The following is a 17,927-nucleotide window of genomic DNA, read 5'->3' on the forward strand; positions in this document are numbered from 1 at the left end:
ACCGTTAAACTAATTAACCGCATTGTTTAATTGCTCTTTTGACCAATGTTGATCATAGGCATTTTAAGTATTTTCCCTGTAACTTTTTATTTTTTTATTTTTTTGCTTAATTTTTTTATATATTTCTATTATTTAATTTATGATTTTTTTATTATTTTAATTTTATTTTTGTATAAACTTTTGATAGAAAAATAAAATAAATGGTAGAAAGTATAAAATATTTTTTATTGAAATTAATTTAAAATAATTGCTAAAAAATAAATGTAGGAAATTTTGAAAATTTTAATTTCCTCTTAAATATTTTTAAAAAATGAAATAATAATAATAAAAATTTTAATGAACAAGAATAAAGAAAAAATATAAAAAAACCAATAATAATAAATTATTAATAAAAAATAAAATCGCAAGTGGTGATTTTTCTTATAAAGAAAAATTTTAAAATATTTCAAAAGTGTTGAAAATATTTTTAAAATTTTTCATAAAAATAATAATAACCATATTCACTACAAATAAATAGAAAAAAAGTTAAATAAATGCATATAAAAAATAATTATAACAATAGTAATAAAATCAGAAGTAATGATTCTTTAAAAAATATTTCTCAAAATTTTGTCAAAAATGTAGGTTAGATTTTTGAAAATCTTTTCAATAAAAATTAATAAAATATAAAAAATACTTAGATAGTTAAGGTAAATAAAATTTTAAAAGAATAGAAGTTACGAGTAGTGATTTTATCAAAATTTCTGAAGCAAGCAATTTTTTAAAAATATTTCAAAAGTGCTGAAAATATTTTGAGAATTTAACTAATAATTTTTTTACTTCAATAATAAAATAAACAATAAATTAATATTACAAAATAAATTAAATTTTTTGTCAAGAAATCAAAAAGAAGTTACAATTGGTGACTTTTCTCCAAATTTTTATCGTAAGTATTTATATATGAGAATTATGATCTACTTTGTTTGAAACAAAATATTAAAATAAAGATGATAATGGAGCTCTTTCAAAAAAATAAGTGATTTTTTTAAATACTCTTAAAGTGAAAATATTTTTTAAAGTTATATCGAAAGTATTGAGAATAGTTTAAAAAATTTTTAATAATAAAAATATAATAAATAATAGTAATAATAAAAATAAGTAAAAAACTAATCGAATAAGATCAATTTAAGATCATATAAGATTAATTGATATCATTTTCGAACGAGTATTGTGAGAATATTATAATCTTCCCTACATGTGATTGTATTTTTAAATCTAATTTTGATTTCATAGATAAAAAATAAGATTGGTGGCCAATCATAATAAAGCAAAAAAATTGATAATGACTCATAACTTTTCGCATATAGTGATCGAACCCGAACTATTACATTATGACATTCATTATTGGGTTTTTGGTTACATTTACTTAAATTATAATTTTAAAAAATATATTTCTTATATGTCTTAAGAATATATTTATTATAAAAAATATATTTATCGAAATTCAAAATTTTGACAAATTTTAATAAATTAACAAAGTGAAATATAAAAATTTGTTAAATAAATCTAATAAATAAGATTGAACAATGTCATTGTGGTATTCTGTTTTGAGATAAGTTAAATTTGAAGTTCATATTTTCGAAAAAAAGAAATACAAAGAAATTAAAAAACAAATAAAAAAACATTTTCTTTTTCATTCTTCTTCCAGTAAAATATCTTCAATTTTCATATTATTTATTTATTTATTTTTCTGTTTTCACTATAAATATTTATGACACTTTTTTTTATAGCTACTCCGGTTAATAGAATTCTTCTCAACTTCTTTCTCTTCTTTTCTCTCTTTCTTTGATCTCATCAAAAACCCTAATTTCCTATCGCAAAATCCCAACTTTTCCCCCAAATTCCCTTTTATTATCAATCCCACTTTTTCCTCCAAATTTTAACGGTGATAATTAAGAAAAAAGCCCTAACTTTTTCTTTAATTTGTAACTTTTTTCAACGCTTCGATCAATTCTCGATTGCCTTGAGAATTGATCGATTCTCAAAATCGTAAACTTTAATTCCTGAGATGTTCTGTTTCTGCTGAATATGAAGCTCAAGCGGAGGAGGTGTTTAGAAGTGGTAAGTAAAAGGGTATCCATTTTTTCAATTCAATTTTATTGTATTTTTTTGGTTTTCGATTTTTCGGTGTTGTTTTAGCTGTTAAAATGTTATGCAGTTTGGATTCTTATTTGTTTTTTATTGATCAAGGTAAAAGATTTTATGTTATTTTAAGCAAAGTTTTGATCTTTCAATTTTGTTCCTTTTTTTTTTTTTTTGATATAATAGTCCAGTTGAGACAGTGGTGGAATGGTTCATATATAATATTTCTAATTTATTAATCTTTTGAAATATTGTAAGTATTTTCTGATTTCCTTTAATACCTTGTAGTATAGGGACAAATAAGTAGTGCTCTATTTGATTAGTTGGCCAGGAAAACGATAGGAGGTGACATGAACTTAAATATTTACTTTGAAATTTGAATGAAAGAGCCTTTAAAATTATTTGGGTTTTGAAGCAAATTTCCAGTTTGAAAAACCTAAATAAAATTATCTGTCATCAAATAAAAAACTAAGTCAAAATGACATTGAAATGAAATCGACTTATTGGCTACATTTTATTGGCAACTGGTCGAGGCATTGTTTCTTGAATTTTGAATATGGTGTAATTTTAGAAATTTAAAGAAAATAAGTTTTCTTGCATTTGTTGCAATGTTGTTCTGTCTGTTGTTTACAAAATGCAAGGATATACATATAAGTCCTATGCTCATGCCCAAGAAGTAGGCTAAATGTAGCTGATAGGCACATAGAGTGATCTCAATACATTTTGATTGTATAAAGTATAGCTACTTGTCTAAGGGGACTGATTGTTGAAAGGTAAGCAATCTATTTTTATTGGCAATGGTTTTTTGCGGAGACTTGAGATTATATGCTTAGAGAGCAATGGAAACAAAATTTGGTTCCTTTTGTGGTATGTTTATGTTTTTCCCTTCTAGAAGTTATTTATTTTAGGAAGCTGAGATATTGGCATTGGTGTATTTTTCTAATTACTTGCTGTCTTGTTTCTCTCTTTGCTGTCCCTTTTGGTCTAGTAATTCTGCTTTCTGTTTATGTTGGTAGGATATGAATATCCAGAAATATATTGATGCTTATAAATAAAGTAACTGTTTTTCTTTTTGATTTGTGTCAGCCTGCCAAAATCAGATACTTCATCAATAGCGTCACGTCTGTGCCGCTCGAGAATATAGAGGAACCACTAAAAAATTTCGTTTGGGAGTTTGATAAGGTGCCTTTGTAACCTTTATCTGATAAGATGTTGTAGTTTCTGTAATGCAGTTATTTACACTTTGTTGTTATTGATGCAGGGAGATTTTCATCATTGGATTGAGCTTTTTAACCATTTTGATACATTTTTTGAGAAGCATATAAAATCAAGAAAAGATTTGCAGGTTGAGGATAATTTTTTGGGATCTGATCCTCCTTTCCCAAGGGAAGCAATTCTTCAAATTCTTCGTGTTATAAGAATAGTCTTGGAAAACTGCACAAATAAGCATTTCTATAGCTCTTATGAGGTATTTTTTGGTCTCGGAAATCCTGTTCTTTTGCATTATAAACTAGGCACTTTTTTTTTTTATTAAATATGTTAGTTAAACTGTATACTTTACAATCTTGAAATCTTTTTGCATTTCTTTCCAAGTGACAGATCGGTCATATTTAATTACTTTGAGGCGATTAATATGTCAATCATTTTCGCTTCTTTCTCTCATCTCTTCTTAATTTTCTTGTTTTTGGTTTCTTGTGGTTTGCAGCAGCATCTCTCATCCTTGCTTGCATCTACTGATGCTGATGTCGTTGAGGCTTGCTTGCAAACTCTAGCTGCTTTCTTCAACAAAACAAGTGGAAAGTACTCTATCAGAGATGCATCTTTGAATTCCAAGTTATTTGCTCTTGCACAAGGTTGGGGGGGAAAGGAAGAGGGTCTAGGATTGATTACATGTGCTTTACAGAATGGGTGTGATAGAGTTGCTGATGATCTAGGTTGTACTCTCCATTTTGAGTTCTATGCATCAAATGAGTTCTCTGCCTCTGAAAAGTCAACCCGAGGTTTACAAATTATTCATTTACCTAACATCAACATGCATCCAGAGACTGATTTGGAACTCTTGAATAAATTAGTTGCTGAGTATAAAGTACCAAATAATTTAAGATTTTCTTTATTGTCAAGATTGCGATTTTCAAGGGCTTTTGGCTCTTTTACATCTCGGCAGCAGTATACACGCATTCGCTTGTATGCCTTCATTGTTCTTGTTCAGACAAGCAGTGATGCTGATGACCTAGTTTCTTTCTTCAATAACGAGCCTGAGTTTGTCAACGAGTTAGTTACTTTACTGAGCTATGAAGATGCAGTTCCTGAGAAGATTCAAATTTTATGTCTGCTTTCTCTGGTTGCTCTTTGTCAAGATCGGTCCCGCCAGCCAACTGTATTGACTACTGTCACATCTAGTGGACACCGAGGCATCCTATCCAGCCTCATGCGGAAAGCCATTGATTCTGTTATTAGCAATACCTCAAATTCGTCTGTTGTGTTTGCTGAGGCTCTCTTATCTCTTGTTACTGCTTTGGTTTCTTCATCATCACGTTGCTCAGCCATGCATGAAGCAGAGTTTATCCCTACTCTTCTACCTTTGCTTAAAGATACTGATCCTCAGCATCTGCATTTGGTTAGTGCAGCTGTCGATATTCTGGAAGCCTTCATGGCCTTCATGGATTATAGTGATCATGCAGCTGCATTGTTTAGAGACATGGGTGGTTTAGATGATACAATCTCTCGCTTGAAACTTGAAGTTTCTTACGTGGAAAACAGTCCGAAGGAACAAGTAGAAGATCCTGATTGTAGTGGGAGGAGTTCACAAGTAGTTGCAGGTGCTTCAACTGAACTTGACAACATGCAGCCTTTATATTCTGAAGCATTAGTTTCCTATCATCGGCGGCTACTCATGAAAGCTTTGTTACGTGCTATATCTCTTGGAACATATGTCCCTGGAAACACTGCACGTGTTTATGGATCTGAGGAGAGTTTGTTGCCACAATGCTTGTGTATCATATTTAGACGAGCAAAAGATTTTGGTGGGGGAGTATTTGCACTTGCAGCAACTGTTATGAGTGATTTAATTCACAAGGATCCTACATGCTTTCCTGTCTTGGATGCGGCTGGTCTTCCATCTGCCTTTCTAGATGCTATAATGGATGGTGTTCTCTGCTCTGCAGAAGCCATAACATGCATACCTCACTGTTTGGATGCATTGTGTCTTAATATTAATGGTCTTCGGGCTGTGGAAGATCGCAATGCTTTGAGGTGCTTTGTCCAGATATTTACTTCTAGAACCTATTTGCGTTCTCTCACTGGAGATACTCCTGGCTCCTTGTCAAGTGGCTTGGATGAACTTATGCGCCATGCTTCTTCATTGCGTGCTCCTGGAGTGGATATGGTGATTGAGATCTTGAATGTCATACTGAAAATTGGATCTGGGGTTGACAGTTCTTGTCTTGCTGCTGAATCTTCTGCCCCTGTTCCCATGGAAACTGATGCTGAAGAGAGGAATTTGATTCAGCGAGATGACAGGGAATCTTCAAGGATCGAGAGTTCAGAGCAGCTGTCTTCTGATACTTCTTTGATGAACATTGAATTGTTTCTTCCTGATTGTATAAGCAATGTAGGCCGTCTTCTTGAAAACATTCTTCAGAATGCTGAGACATGCCGTTTTTTTGTTGAAAAGAAGGGGATTGATGCTGTCCTACAGTTGTTTACCTTGCCTTTAATGCCTGTTTCAGCATCAGCTGGAGAGAGCATTTCTGTTGCCTTCAAGAACTTTTCGCTTCAGCATTCTGCATCTTTGGCTCAGGCAGTTTGTTCATTCCTGAGGGAACATCTTAAGTCAACAAATGAACTGTTAGCTTCTATTGGAGGAACTCAGCTAGCTGCTGTTGAACCTGGAAATCAAACTAAGATTTTGAAATTTCTTTCTAGTCTTGAAGGTATATTGTGTCTTTCCAATTTTCTTTTGAAGGGAACAACAAGTGTTGTCTCTGAATTGAGCTCTGCAGATGCCGATGTATTGAAAGATCTTGGGAGGACATACAGGGAAATAATATGGCAAATTTCTTTATCTAATGATTCCGTGGCTGATGAGAAGCGGAATGCTGATCAAGAAAGTGAGAGTACAGATACAGCTCCGTCAAATGCTGCTGCTGGAAGAGAAAGTGATGATGATGCCAGTATCCCAGCTGTGAGGTATATGAACCCAGTTTCTATTAGGAGTGGTTCTCAGTCTTTGGGGAGTGCTGAACGAGAGTATCTTTCACTTCTTCGGTCACCAGAATATTTGCACCGTCGTAGTCGACATGGTTTGTCCCATTTAAGGGGTGGAAGGAATGGCCGACACCTGCATGCTTTACATATTGATTCTGAAGTTTCTCCCAATTTACCAGAGATGTCATCTCTCCAGGATTTGAAAGTCAAAAGTCCTCATCTTCTTGTGATAGAAATTCTTAACAAGCTTGCTTCCACATTACGGTCTTTTTTCACAGCTCTTGTGAAGGGGTTTACCTCACCAAACCGTCGTAGAGCAGATTTAGGATCATTAAGTTTGGCTTCAAAGACCCTTGGTATGGCCCTGGCTAAAATATTTCTTGAGGCACTGAGTTTTTCTGGCTATTCTTCTTCGGGGCTTGATACATCACTTTCAGTCAAGTGCCGGTACCTTGGAAAAGTTGTGGATGACATGGGAGCACTGACATTTGACAGCAGGCGGCGTACATGTTATACAGCAATGGTTAATAATTTCTACGTCCATGGAACCTTTAAGGAGCTACTTACCACCTTTGAAGCTACTAGTCAGTTATTGTGGACACTACCATACTCTATCCCTACACCTGGTATTGAACATGAGAAGGCAGGTGAAACAAATAAATTTTCACACAGTACATGGCTGCTTGATACATTGCAATGCTACTGCCGCATTCTTGAGTATTTTGTTAATTCTACGATACTTCTGTTTGGGAATTCTGCATCCCATACTCAGCTGCTTGTTCAGCCAGTTGCTGCTGGTTTGTCAATTGGGCTTTTCCCTGTTCCTAGGGATCCAGAAACCTTTTTGCGTATGTTGCAATGTCAGGTGCTGGATGTGATTCTACCTATCTGGAACCATCCTTTGTTTCCTAATTGTAGTCCAGGTTTTGTGGCTTCAGTTGTTTCGATTGTCATGCATGTATACTCGGGTGTTGGAGATGTGAAACGAAACCGCAGTAGCATTACAGGAAGTACAAACCAACGTTTCATGCCACCACCACCACCAGATGAAGGTACCATTGCCACCATTGTTGAGATGGGTTTTTCAAGGGCTAGGGCAGAGGAAGCACTGAGGCGAGTTGAAACAAATAGTGTTGAGATGGCCATGGAGTGGCTGATTAATCATACTGAAGATCCTGTGCAAGAGGATGATGAACTGGCTCGGGCGCTTGCTTTATCACTTGGAAATTCATCAGAGACATCCAAAGTTGACAGTGTTGACAAGCCAATGGATGTCATGACAGAAGAAGGGCAGCCTTCAGAACCTCCAATTCATGATATCCTTAGTGCATCTGTGAAGTTGTTCCAGAGTAGTGATAGCATGGCATTTTCATTGACAGACTTGCTTGTAACATTGTGCAATCGTAACAAAGGAAAAGAGCGCCCAAGAGTGTTATCCTTTCTTATTCAGCAACTGAAGCTGTGTCCGCTGGATTTTTCAAAGGATTCTAGTGCATTGTGTATGATTTCTCATATTTTAGCACTGCTTCTTTCTGAGGATGGCAATACTCGTAAAATTGCTGCCCAGAAGGGTATAGTACCTGCTACTATTGATATCCTGAGCGACTTCAAGGCTAAAAATGAGTTGGGGAATGAAATTATGGCACCAAAATGCATCAGTGCTTTACTGTTGGTCTTGGATAACATGTTGCAGTCTCATCCAATAATATTTTCTGAGATGGTGGAGGGTCAGCGTGTGAAGGAATCTATAACTCCATTTGAGAAAATATTGGGTAGATCTATTGGCTACTTGAGTATAGAAGAGAGTCATAAGTTGCTGCTTGTTGCTTGTGACCTAATCCAGCAGCATGTTCCAGCAATGGTCATGCAGGCTGTTCTGCAGTTATGTGCTCGTTTAACAAAAACACATGCTCTAGCTTTGCAATTTCTTGAGAATGGAGGCTTGGTTGCTCTTTTTCGTCTTCCAAGAGCTTGTTTTTTCCCCGGTTATGATACTGTTGCATCTGCCATTATCAGACATCTCCTTGAAGATCCTCAGACTTTGCAAACTGCTATGGAATTGGAGATTAGACAGAATTTGAGTGGAAGCAGGCATGCTGGACGTGTTTCGCCTCGAACATTTTTAACATCAATGGCACCTGTTATCTGTAGAGATCCTGTAGTTTTTATGAAAGCTTCAGCTGCAGTTTGTCAGTTGGAGTTGTCAGGTGGAAGACCCTTTGTAGTTCTATTGAAGGAAAAAGAGAGAGAGAAGGACAAATTGAAAGCTTCTGGTGCTGAACTTGGATTATCTTCAAATGAATCTGTGCGAATTACCGAGAATAAGGTAAATGATGGAACAGGTAGATGTTCCAAAGGCCACAAAAGGGTTCCAGCCAATCTTGCTCAAGTGATTGATCAGCTTCTTGAAATAGTTTTGAAATGTTCTTCTGCCAAAGGCCAGGACGTTAGTGCGAGTGACTTAACTTCAATGGAGATTGATGAACCTGCAAGCAAGGTGAAGGGTAAATCGAAGGTTGAAGAAAGAAGCAAAATGGAGTCTGAAACTGAAAGATTTGCAGGGCTTGCTAAGGTGATTTTTGTCCTTAAGTTATTGAGTGATATTCTTTTAATGTATGTACATGCTGTAGGGGTCATATTGAAAAGGGATTCAGAAATGGGTCAACTTCGTGTGTCTAATGAAGCAGATGCATCTGGAACCCCTGGCATTCTTCCTCATATTTTACATAGGTTGCTTCCACTATCTGTTGATAAATCTGCAGGACCTGATGAATTGAGGGACAAGTTGTCTGAAAAAGCTTCATGGTTTCTGGTGGTTCTATGTGGTCGTTCCAGTGAAGGCCGTAAAAGGGTGATTAATGAACTTGTGAAAGCATTATCTTCTTTCTCAAATTTGGAAAGAAATTCAATGAAGGGCTCCCTGGTGCCTGATAAAAGGGTTTTTGCTTTTGCTGATTTGGCCTATTCAATTTTGTCAAAGAACTCATCCTCAAGCAACTTACCTGGTACAGGCTGCTCGCCTGATATAGCAAAAAGCATGATTGAGGGAGGAGTGGTTCAGTGTCTAACCAACATTCTTGAAGTGATTGATTTGGATCATCCTGATGCACCCAAAACTGTAAATCTGATACTCAAGGCTTTGGAAAGCCTGACTAGGGCTGCTAATGCAAATGAGCAGGTTTTCAAGTCTGAAAGGTCCAACAAGAAGAAGTCATTGTCTTCAAATGGAAGACATGCTGATCAGATAACTGTATCTACTGCTGAGGCCATAGAGCACAATCAGAATGGGGGTGGTCAACAAGTAGTTGTAGATTTGGAGGATACTGCTCAACAGCAACATCAAGGAACTTCACAAATTGAAGGCGATCACAATGCAAATCCAAATGATTCTATTGAACAAGATATGAGAGTTGAAGTGGAGGAGACAGCAGCTAGCAACAGACCCACAGAACTTGGGATGGATTTCATGCGTGAAGAAATGGATGAAGGTGTATTACACAATACTGACCAAATTGAGATGACATTCCAAGTGGAGAATAGGGTGGATGATGATATGGGCGATGAGGATGATGACATGGCAGATGATGGGGAGGATGATGAGGATGATGACGAGGGGGAGGATGAGGATGAGGATATAGCAGAAGATGGTGCTGGGATGATGTCTCTAGCTGATACTGATGTGGAGGACCATGATGATACTGGTTTGGGAGATGACTATAATGATGACATGATGGATGAAGAAGATGATGACTTTCATGAGGTAAGGTGGAGGAGGGAAGTCCTTGATGAGCCTTTTCAAGGTGTGAATGTCGATGATCTCTTTGGTCTTCGTAGGCCTGTAGGTTTTGAACACAGGCGATCTAATGGTAGGTCTTCCTTTGAGCCTTCTGTTACGGAAGTAAATAGCTTTCAACATCCTCTTCTGTTAAGACCACAGCAGTCAGGGGACTTGAGCTCAATGTGGTCATCAGGTGTAAATTCATCCAGGGATTTGGAAGCTCTCTCATCTGGGAGTTTTGATGTTACTCATTTCTACATGTTTGATGCTCCTGTTCTGGCATATGATCATGCACCAAGTAGTCTGTTTGGTGATCGATTGGGTAGTGCAGCACCGCCGCCTTTAGCTGATTATTCTGTAGGCATGGACTCATTGCATTTGCTAGGGAGAAGGGGGCCTGGTGATGGGCGGTGGACTGATGACGGCCAGCCACAAGCAAGCGCTCAAGCTGCAGCAATTGCACAGGCAGTAGAGGAACTGTTTTTATCTCATTTACACAGTACTGCTCCAGCCAACAATTTGGCGGAAAGGCAATCGCAAAATTCTGGAATCCAGGAGACACAACCATCAGATGCTCTTCCATCAAATGATGGCAAACCTGCGGTAGAGGGAGACAATGCCAGCAGTCAGCAGAGTGAAGATCAGCAGCAAGAAAATGGCAATGAAATTTCACATGAACTTAATCCTACAATTGAAAGTGTTTCGTGCTATGAGCAGCTCAATCCTCTGCCAATCATTGGTGATGCGGCTGAATCTGTTCAGGGGCATGAAGGGATATTAACTCAGCCACTGTCTTTGAACGGTGCACCAAATGAGTATGATAGCATGGAAATTGGGCAAGGGAATGTCACTGCTGCTGATCAAGTAGAGCAAATTTCTGATATGGTTAACTTGCCTGAGGGGGATTCTGGTGTGCCTGGAAACCTCTCGATTCTGGCATTGGGTGCTGACGGATTGCCTGGAGCAGACGGTCAGGCAGGTAATAATGTTTTGGCTGATTCTGGTTTGGAGATGCTTAACCCTGGTGATTCTAATGTGTCATTATTTCTTGAAAGTGTTGATGTTGACATGAATACAACTAATGCCGAAGGGAACCAAAATGGACAATCCATTCCTTCTTCTGAAATTGGTGCAGAGGAGCCAGCTTCTCGGCAAAACAACCTAGATGCTCAGGATGCTAGTCAGGCTGACCAAACTAGTGTCAATAATGAGGCTTCTGGAGCTAATGCCATTGATCCTACCTTTTTGGAGGCGCTACCTGCAGATCTACGGGCAGAAGTTTTGGCTTCCCAACAAGCTCAACCTGTTCAACCTCCAACTTATGTGCCACCTTCAGCAGATGATATTGATCCTGAGTTCTTAGCTGCTCTTCCACCAGACATTCAAGCAGAAGTGTTAGCACAGCAAAGAGCACAGAGAGTTGCACAGCAAGCTGAGGGTCAACCTGTGGACATGGATAACGCTTCGATCATTGCCACTTTCCCTGCTGATTTGCGTGAAGAGGTTTGCAATATGAACTTTCCCCCTCCTTATTAAATGAACTATTGTAACTCCTTTTAGCCTTTGTTCCAGGTGCTTTTGACTTCTTCAGAAGCAGTTTTGTCAGCATTACCTTCTCCATTACTTGCTGAAGCTCAAATGCTTAGGGACAGAGCAATGAGTCATTACCAGGCACGTAGTCTTTTTGGAGGTAGCCACAGGCTAAATAATCGGAGGAATGGTTTGGGTTTGGATAGGCAAACAGTGATGGACAGGGGTGTTGGAGTTACACCAGGTCGAAGGTCGGGCTCTACCATTTCTGATAGCTTAAAAGTTAAGGAAATTGAAGGGGAGCCTCTTCTGAATGCAAATTCTTTGAAAGCTTTGATTCGCCTTCTACGGCTAGCACAGGTATTGCTATTTACTGTTTTTCATGTTTCAATGATCAGTCAAACTTAATGGTTGTAGATTGACAACATTAACATCAACTTGATGATTGAAATGCAATATTAAGTTTTAGTCCTGGAAAGACTGGTTTTGTTCAAATTTAGTTTCTCCAAATTGTTAGTGAAATTTGAAAATTTTGAAAATTCTTGTATTTTTCTAACACGCTGGTTTTGGTGTATATCTGTTTGTAGCCCCTTGGGAAAGGTCTTCTGCAGAGGCTTCTGTTAAATCTTTGTGCACATAGTGTTACGAGGGCCACTTTGGTAAAGCTCTTGCTTGATATGATTCAATCTGAAACTGAAGGCTCAAGCAATGGTTTGTCAACAATTAATTCCCAAAGGCTTTATGGTTGCCAGTCAAATGTTGTTTATGGTCGATCACAGTTGTTTGACGGTAATGCTTTTATCTAATATAATTGCACCTTTATACATTCTTTTCCCTTATCTTACCCTTGATTTTATATTTTGCAATAGGTCTTCCACCTCTTGTACTACGCCGTGTTCTTGAGATGTTGACTTATTTGGCTACAAATCATTCCACTGTTGCAAATATGTTGTTCCACTATGATCCTTCAATTCTTTGTGAGCCTTTGATTCCAGAAAACTCAGAAACCAAGAAAGATAAAGGCAAGGAGAAAATTATGGATGGAGTTTTATCAAAACCCTTGGGTAACTCTCAGGAAGTGGATGTTCCTTTAATATTATTTCTTAAGCTCTTGAATCTGCCGCTGGTTTTGCGCAGCACTGCCCATCTCGAGCAGGTAGTACTGTTCTAATGAGTTGCTCTTTTAAATATCTTATCACACATTAGCTTTGGCTGTTACTCCTAATGGGATATTGATATGATATTCTATCTTATTCTATGTCTTAATATGGTTTTTAATGGTGCAGGTTGTTGGCTTGCTTGAAGTAGTTGCCTATATAGCAGCATCAAAATTAGTGAGCCAGTCACTCTCTGATTTGGCAGTTGACAATTCAAATTCCCAGAACCTGCTCACCAATGAAGCTTCTGGTGATGCTCATAAGGATCCTCCTTTGTCAGAACTGGAGTCCAATCAAGAGGATAGATGTACCAATGCTGAATCCTCTGCATCCAATAGCCATAGAAATGTGGATTTGTATAATATTTTCTTGCAGCTGCCAGAGTCTGATTTACACAATTTGTGCAGTCTTCTTGGTCGTGAGGGGTATTATGTTCTGATTCTTATCTCAGGATGTGTTGAAAGTTATTTATTTTTCTTAGGATTTTAACTCCATGTTCCTTTTTCTTTCACATATTTCCCCTGGAATAGCTATTTATTTCTTTTCCTTTGCTGAATTTTTCTAATATTTTCTTTCAGGCTGTCAGATAAAGTTTATATGTCAGCTGGTGAGGTGCTGAAGAAGTTGGCCTCAGTTGCTATGACCCATCGCAAGTTCTTTACATCAGAGCTTTCAGAATTAGCTCACGGATTGAGTAGTTTGGCTGTCAATGAGCTTGTAACTCTGAGGAATACACAGATGCTGGGTCTGAGTGCAGGTTCCATGGCTGGATCTGCTATTCTACGTGTGCTACAAGTGCTTAGTTCACTCACTTCAACTGTTGGTGATGATACACTACAGGATGGTGATGGTGAACAGGAAGAGCAAGCGACCATTTTGAAACTAAATGCATCATTAGAGCCATTGTGGGAAGAATTGAGTAATTGTATTGGCATGACTGAAGCACAGCTGGCTCAGAGCTCTCTTTGTTCAGCTTTGTCTAATGTAAATGTTGGGGACAATGTACAGGGAACATCCTCATCGTTACCACTTCCACCTGGGACTCAGAGACTCCTTCCTTTCATTGAGGCTTTCTTTGTTTTGTGTGAAAAGCTACATGCAAATCATTCTATCATACAGCAAGATCATGTAAATGTAACTGCACAAGAAGTAAAGGAGTCTGCTGAGTGTTCTGCTTTGATATCCACTAAGTGCAGTGGAGATTCTCAGAAGAAGCTTGATGGTTCTGTCACATTTGCAAGGTTTGCTGAGAAGCATCGCAGACTTCTGAATGCTTTTGTTAGGCAGAATCCTGGCTTGTTAGAAAAATCACTTTCGATGTTGCTGAAAGTTCCAAGATTGATTGACTTTGATAACAAGAGAGCATATTTCCGTTCAAGAATAAGGCAACAGCACGAACAGCACCTCACTGGTCCACTGCGGATAAGTGTGCGGCGGGCATATGTTTTGGAGGACTCTTACAATCAGTTACGAATGCGACCTACTCAGGATCTCAAGGGTCGTTTGAACGTGCAATTTCAAGGTGAAGAGGGTATTGATGCTGGTGGTCTAACAAGAGAATGGTATCAGTTACTGTCAAGGGTTATTTTTGACAAAGGAGCATTGCTTTTTACTACTGTGGGGAACAATGCAACTTTCCAGCCAAATCCCAATTCTGTTTACCAGACTGAGCATCTTTCTTACTTCAAATTTGTCGGCCGTGTGGTAGTCACTTGGCTGTTAAGTTCGGAGGTATTTATTGCAATTTGCTTTAGTTTTATTCTTATTTTTCTCTTTGGTGAATCATATATGCAGGTAGCAAAAGCACTTTTTGATGGTCAACTTTTGGATGTTTATTTTACTCGATCCTTTTACAAGCACATACTTGGTGTTAAGGTGACCTACCATGATATTGAGGCAGTTGACCCTGATTATTACAAGAATCTGAAGTGGATGCTGGAGGTTGGTTTAGTTGAGCAATTTCTTCCCCTAGTTTTTTAAACTGACTTCTCACATAGTGCATTAGAGCTAATGATTCCATTTGAAGGACTAGTCCCTCATTGTTTTTCATGGTCTTATTTCAGAATGATGTGAGTGACATACCTGACCTAACTTTTAGCATGGATGCTGATGAAGAAAAGCACATACTTTATGAAAAAACTGAGGTATTTAAATGAATAATGAATTTTTTTCCGATATTTTTTCTTTTCTTGTTATTTTCTCTCATATCTTCTGATATTGTGATCTTTTACTTGAAAAAGGTTACTGATTATGAGCTTAAACCTGGAGGAAGAAACATCAGAGTTACTGAAGAAACAAAACATGAGTATGTAGACCTTGTTGCTGATCATATCTTGACAAATGCTATTCGTCCTCAAATCAATTCCTTCCTCGAGGGATTTAACGAATTGGTCCCACGGGAACTTATTTCAATTTTTAATGATAAAGAGCTTGAGTTACTAATCAGTGGACTCCCTGAAATTGATTGTAAGCTTACCACAACCTTTCCTTTTGTACTTGTCATCGAGTTCAACTCTGGTTATTTTATTATCTGATCATTATTTTTATTTTGCAGTGGATGATCTTAAGGCCAATACCGAGTATACCGGCTATACAGCTGCATCTCATTTTATTCAATGGTTTTGGGAAGTTGTTAAAGCTTTTAACAAAGAGGACATGGCAAGACTGCTGCAGTTTGTCACTGGAACATCAAAGGTAATTTTATTGATTATATTAAATGGTTTGGGTTCTTGTCGGTTGGCATCCGTATCAATTCTATTGGGTGTGCAGGTGCCATTGGAGGGTTTTAAGGCATTGCAGGGCATCTCTGGTCCACAAAGGTTTCAGATTCACAAGGCATATGGAGCTCCTGAGCGGCTGCCTTCTGCACATACATGGTGACAAATAATTTTTGACTGCTGTGTTGAATTTCTTCCCTATTTTGTAATTTATATTCTTTTCATTTTGTTTTTAACCTTTTTTATTTTTACTCCAGCTTTAATCAGCTAGATCTTCCCGAGTATTCCTCCAAGGAACAGCTTCAGCAACGTTTGCTGCTTGCTATCCACGAAGCTAGTGAGGGTTTTGGCTTTGGTTGAACAAAGTTTGCATTACAATGTCATTGTCCCAGCAACACCTGCAATCCATCTACAGATCTACAGTTTATATGTTAGTATAAGATCCTGTTCTCAACTTCCATATGCCCATGTATAAATCCACATGTTGGTCCATCGTGAATCTGATTACTGATGTGTGTTCATTTTCTGTTTCCCTGTGCAGAAGCTGATGGATTTGGCCAATGCAAGGAAAAGGTACTAATCTTAAAAAGTGTCAGAAATTGGATTTCAGATGCCCCAAAAGAATGCATAGAATTGGAGAGTGATGCTGCTTATGCCTTTAGTTTTGATTACTGGCGGGCTTCTCAACAGCAACAATGCAGAGGAAAATGATATTCTTTTTATCAAGTGATTGAGGGAGCACTCCAAAGATGGTTCTATTGTTTATATAAGTTTTGTTTTTCTTTCTAATTCCTGGAAAATGCTCACATGGCTAATTTTCTTTTTGGATTAGCCTATGCCCTCATACTTTATTGCTTAGTTCATACAATAAGTTAGTGATTGTTTATATTAAATCATCCCACATTGTCTTTTCTGTGTCCTTAAATTTCAAGGGCTTTTTTTTTTTTTTTTTTTTTTTTTTTAATTTTATGCTCTTAGAAATCAAGCTAGAAAGCTCCATATCTTTTACTCAATTGCCAGGAAGTCATATATAACAATGAGCATAGTTCTTTTCCTTGTACATTTGACTTCTACTTTTTCCATTGCCACTGTCATTATCGGGTTAAATGTTCAATTTAAAATTAAATATTAATATTTAGGTGATTCTTAATTCATGATTAAGTATTTTATTTGATACGAATAAAAATTAAATGTTATCTATTTATAATGATATAAAATTTTTTTAAACAAAATTTGGATGAAATATACAAGTGATAATATAATATTAAGGGCTCAATGAAATTTAAAATTTGAAAATCTTCATTAACGGGGTTTTGTCAAAATTTCATGGGTTTCCTTAATTCAATAGTGGTAAACGAAGCCAAATTTGAAAATCTTCATTAATTGATAAAAAAAAAGAGAAAATTTAAATTTGAAATAATTATAATTACTTTTTATAAAAATCTAAAAATAAAGTCTACTTTTGATTTAAATCCAAAAACTTCAAATCATAATAATTCAAATTTAAATTCATCTTATCCAACATGATTTGAATTCAATATATCTATTCATTTTTCATTGAAATCTTTCTTAAGGTAAATAAAATTATCAATTGAGTTAACTTTACGTTGATGAACTTCTAGATTTTTATGTTAAGTATTTTCATAAATCGTGATTAAATTATTGTTAACAAGAATAATAATTTAATTAAACATTATATTGTTTTTCAGTTTCCATTACAATTATGGTTTTCATTGAGCATCATGTCCACCGCATGCTCTTATTGCCCCAATGGATATGATTTCGATTGTCGTAAAAAAGATCACTCAGAATCTTGGGTAGTGTCTTGTCGATGGCCTCCATCTTGATGCCCCATAAAAGTTGCTTTTTATTTTTTAAAAGCAATTTTCATTGTGATTTATGTCTAAGAATCTTAAAATCTTTATATCAAAACATTTATTTATTTTTAATTATATATTTATGGCTTTAGGATTATAGGTTTAAGTTTTATAGTGTATAAATTTAATTTAATTTTATGTTAAATTTATTTAATTATATTTTAATATTTTAATTTTTTATTGAATAATTTTTTATATATAAATATAATATTTAATTATAATCATAATTTATATTTATAATTTAAAAAATATTTTTTAGATAAAGAAAACCTTAAAATTCTGACGAATTATCTTTCACAATTTCAAGTCAGCTCAATGCTACATCAAAATTTCACAAAATTACAACCGATTTAAACAAGAAAATAAAGAATTCAACAAAAATAATATAATTCTAATGCAATATTACGAAATTATATAATATTATAATTAGAATAATATATAAAATTATGATATGAATATGATATGATATATAATTCTTTCTTTAACAAATGAAAATATTTTATACATAAATATAACATCTTTACACAATATTTTTGAAATT

At 36.0% G+C, this 17,927-nt stretch overlaps 1 protein-coding gene across 8 annotated transcripts; it reads left to right on the forward strand.

The window, feature by feature from the left end:
* The first annotated feature begins 1,771 nt into the window (after positions 1-1,771).
* On the forward strand, positions 1,772-16,434 carry LOC111275582 (E3 ubiquitin-protein ligase UPL1-like). Of its 8 annotated transcripts, none has more exons than XM_022860996.2 (17): positions 1,772-2,100; positions 3,208-3,303; positions 3,383-3,589; positions 3,827-11,084; positions 11,196-11,608; positions 11,678-11,995; positions 12,223-12,424; positions 12,505-12,791; positions 12,922-13,217; positions 13,371-14,496; positions 14,587-14,733; positions 14,856-14,936; positions 15,033-15,258; positions 15,347-15,486; positions 15,562-15,668; positions 15,767-15,939; positions 16,051-16,434. In XM_022860996.2, exons 1-16 carry the CDS (start codon positions 2,068-2,070, stop codon positions 15,867-15,869), a joined length of 11,040 nt encoding a protein of 3,679 aa, XP_022716731.2. In that variant the 5' UTR covers positions 1,772-2,067; the 3' UTR covers positions 15,870-15,939; positions 16,051-16,434. The 8 variants fall into 8 exon arrangements, with proteins under 8 accessions (XP_022716731.2, XP_022716732.2, XP_022716729.2 ...); XM_022860997.2 differs by having other exon boundaries at positions 11,241-11,608; XM_022860994.2 differs by having other exon boundaries at positions 3,827-11,608.
* The last annotated feature ends 1,493 nt before the right edge of the window (positions 16,435-17,927 follow it).

The sequence above is a fragment of the Durio zibethinus genome, chromosome 25 (assembly GCF_047325235.1).
Source record: "Durio zibethinus cultivar Kanyao isolate XHJ-2024 chromosome 25, ASM4732523v1, whole genome shotgun sequence".
Classification (NCBI taxonomy): domain Eukaryota; kingdom Viridiplantae; phylum Streptophyta; class Magnoliopsida; order Malvales; family Malvaceae; genus Durio; species Durio zibethinus.

Bases quoted from the DNA above. Each gene is read 5' to 3' on its own strand.
- LOC111275582 (XM_089754585.1), top strand. From the start codon at position 2,068: ATGAAGCTCAAGCGGAGGAGGTGTTTAGAAGTG. The intron at 3,304-3,382 runs GTGCCTTTGTAA...TTATTGATGCAG, and splicing joins TCGTTTGGGAGTTTGATAAG to GGAGATTTTCATCATTGGAT. The intron at 15,259-15,346 runs GTAAGCTTACCA...TTTATTTTGCAG, and splicing joins TGGACTCCCTGAAATTGATT to TGGATGATCTTAAGGCCAAT.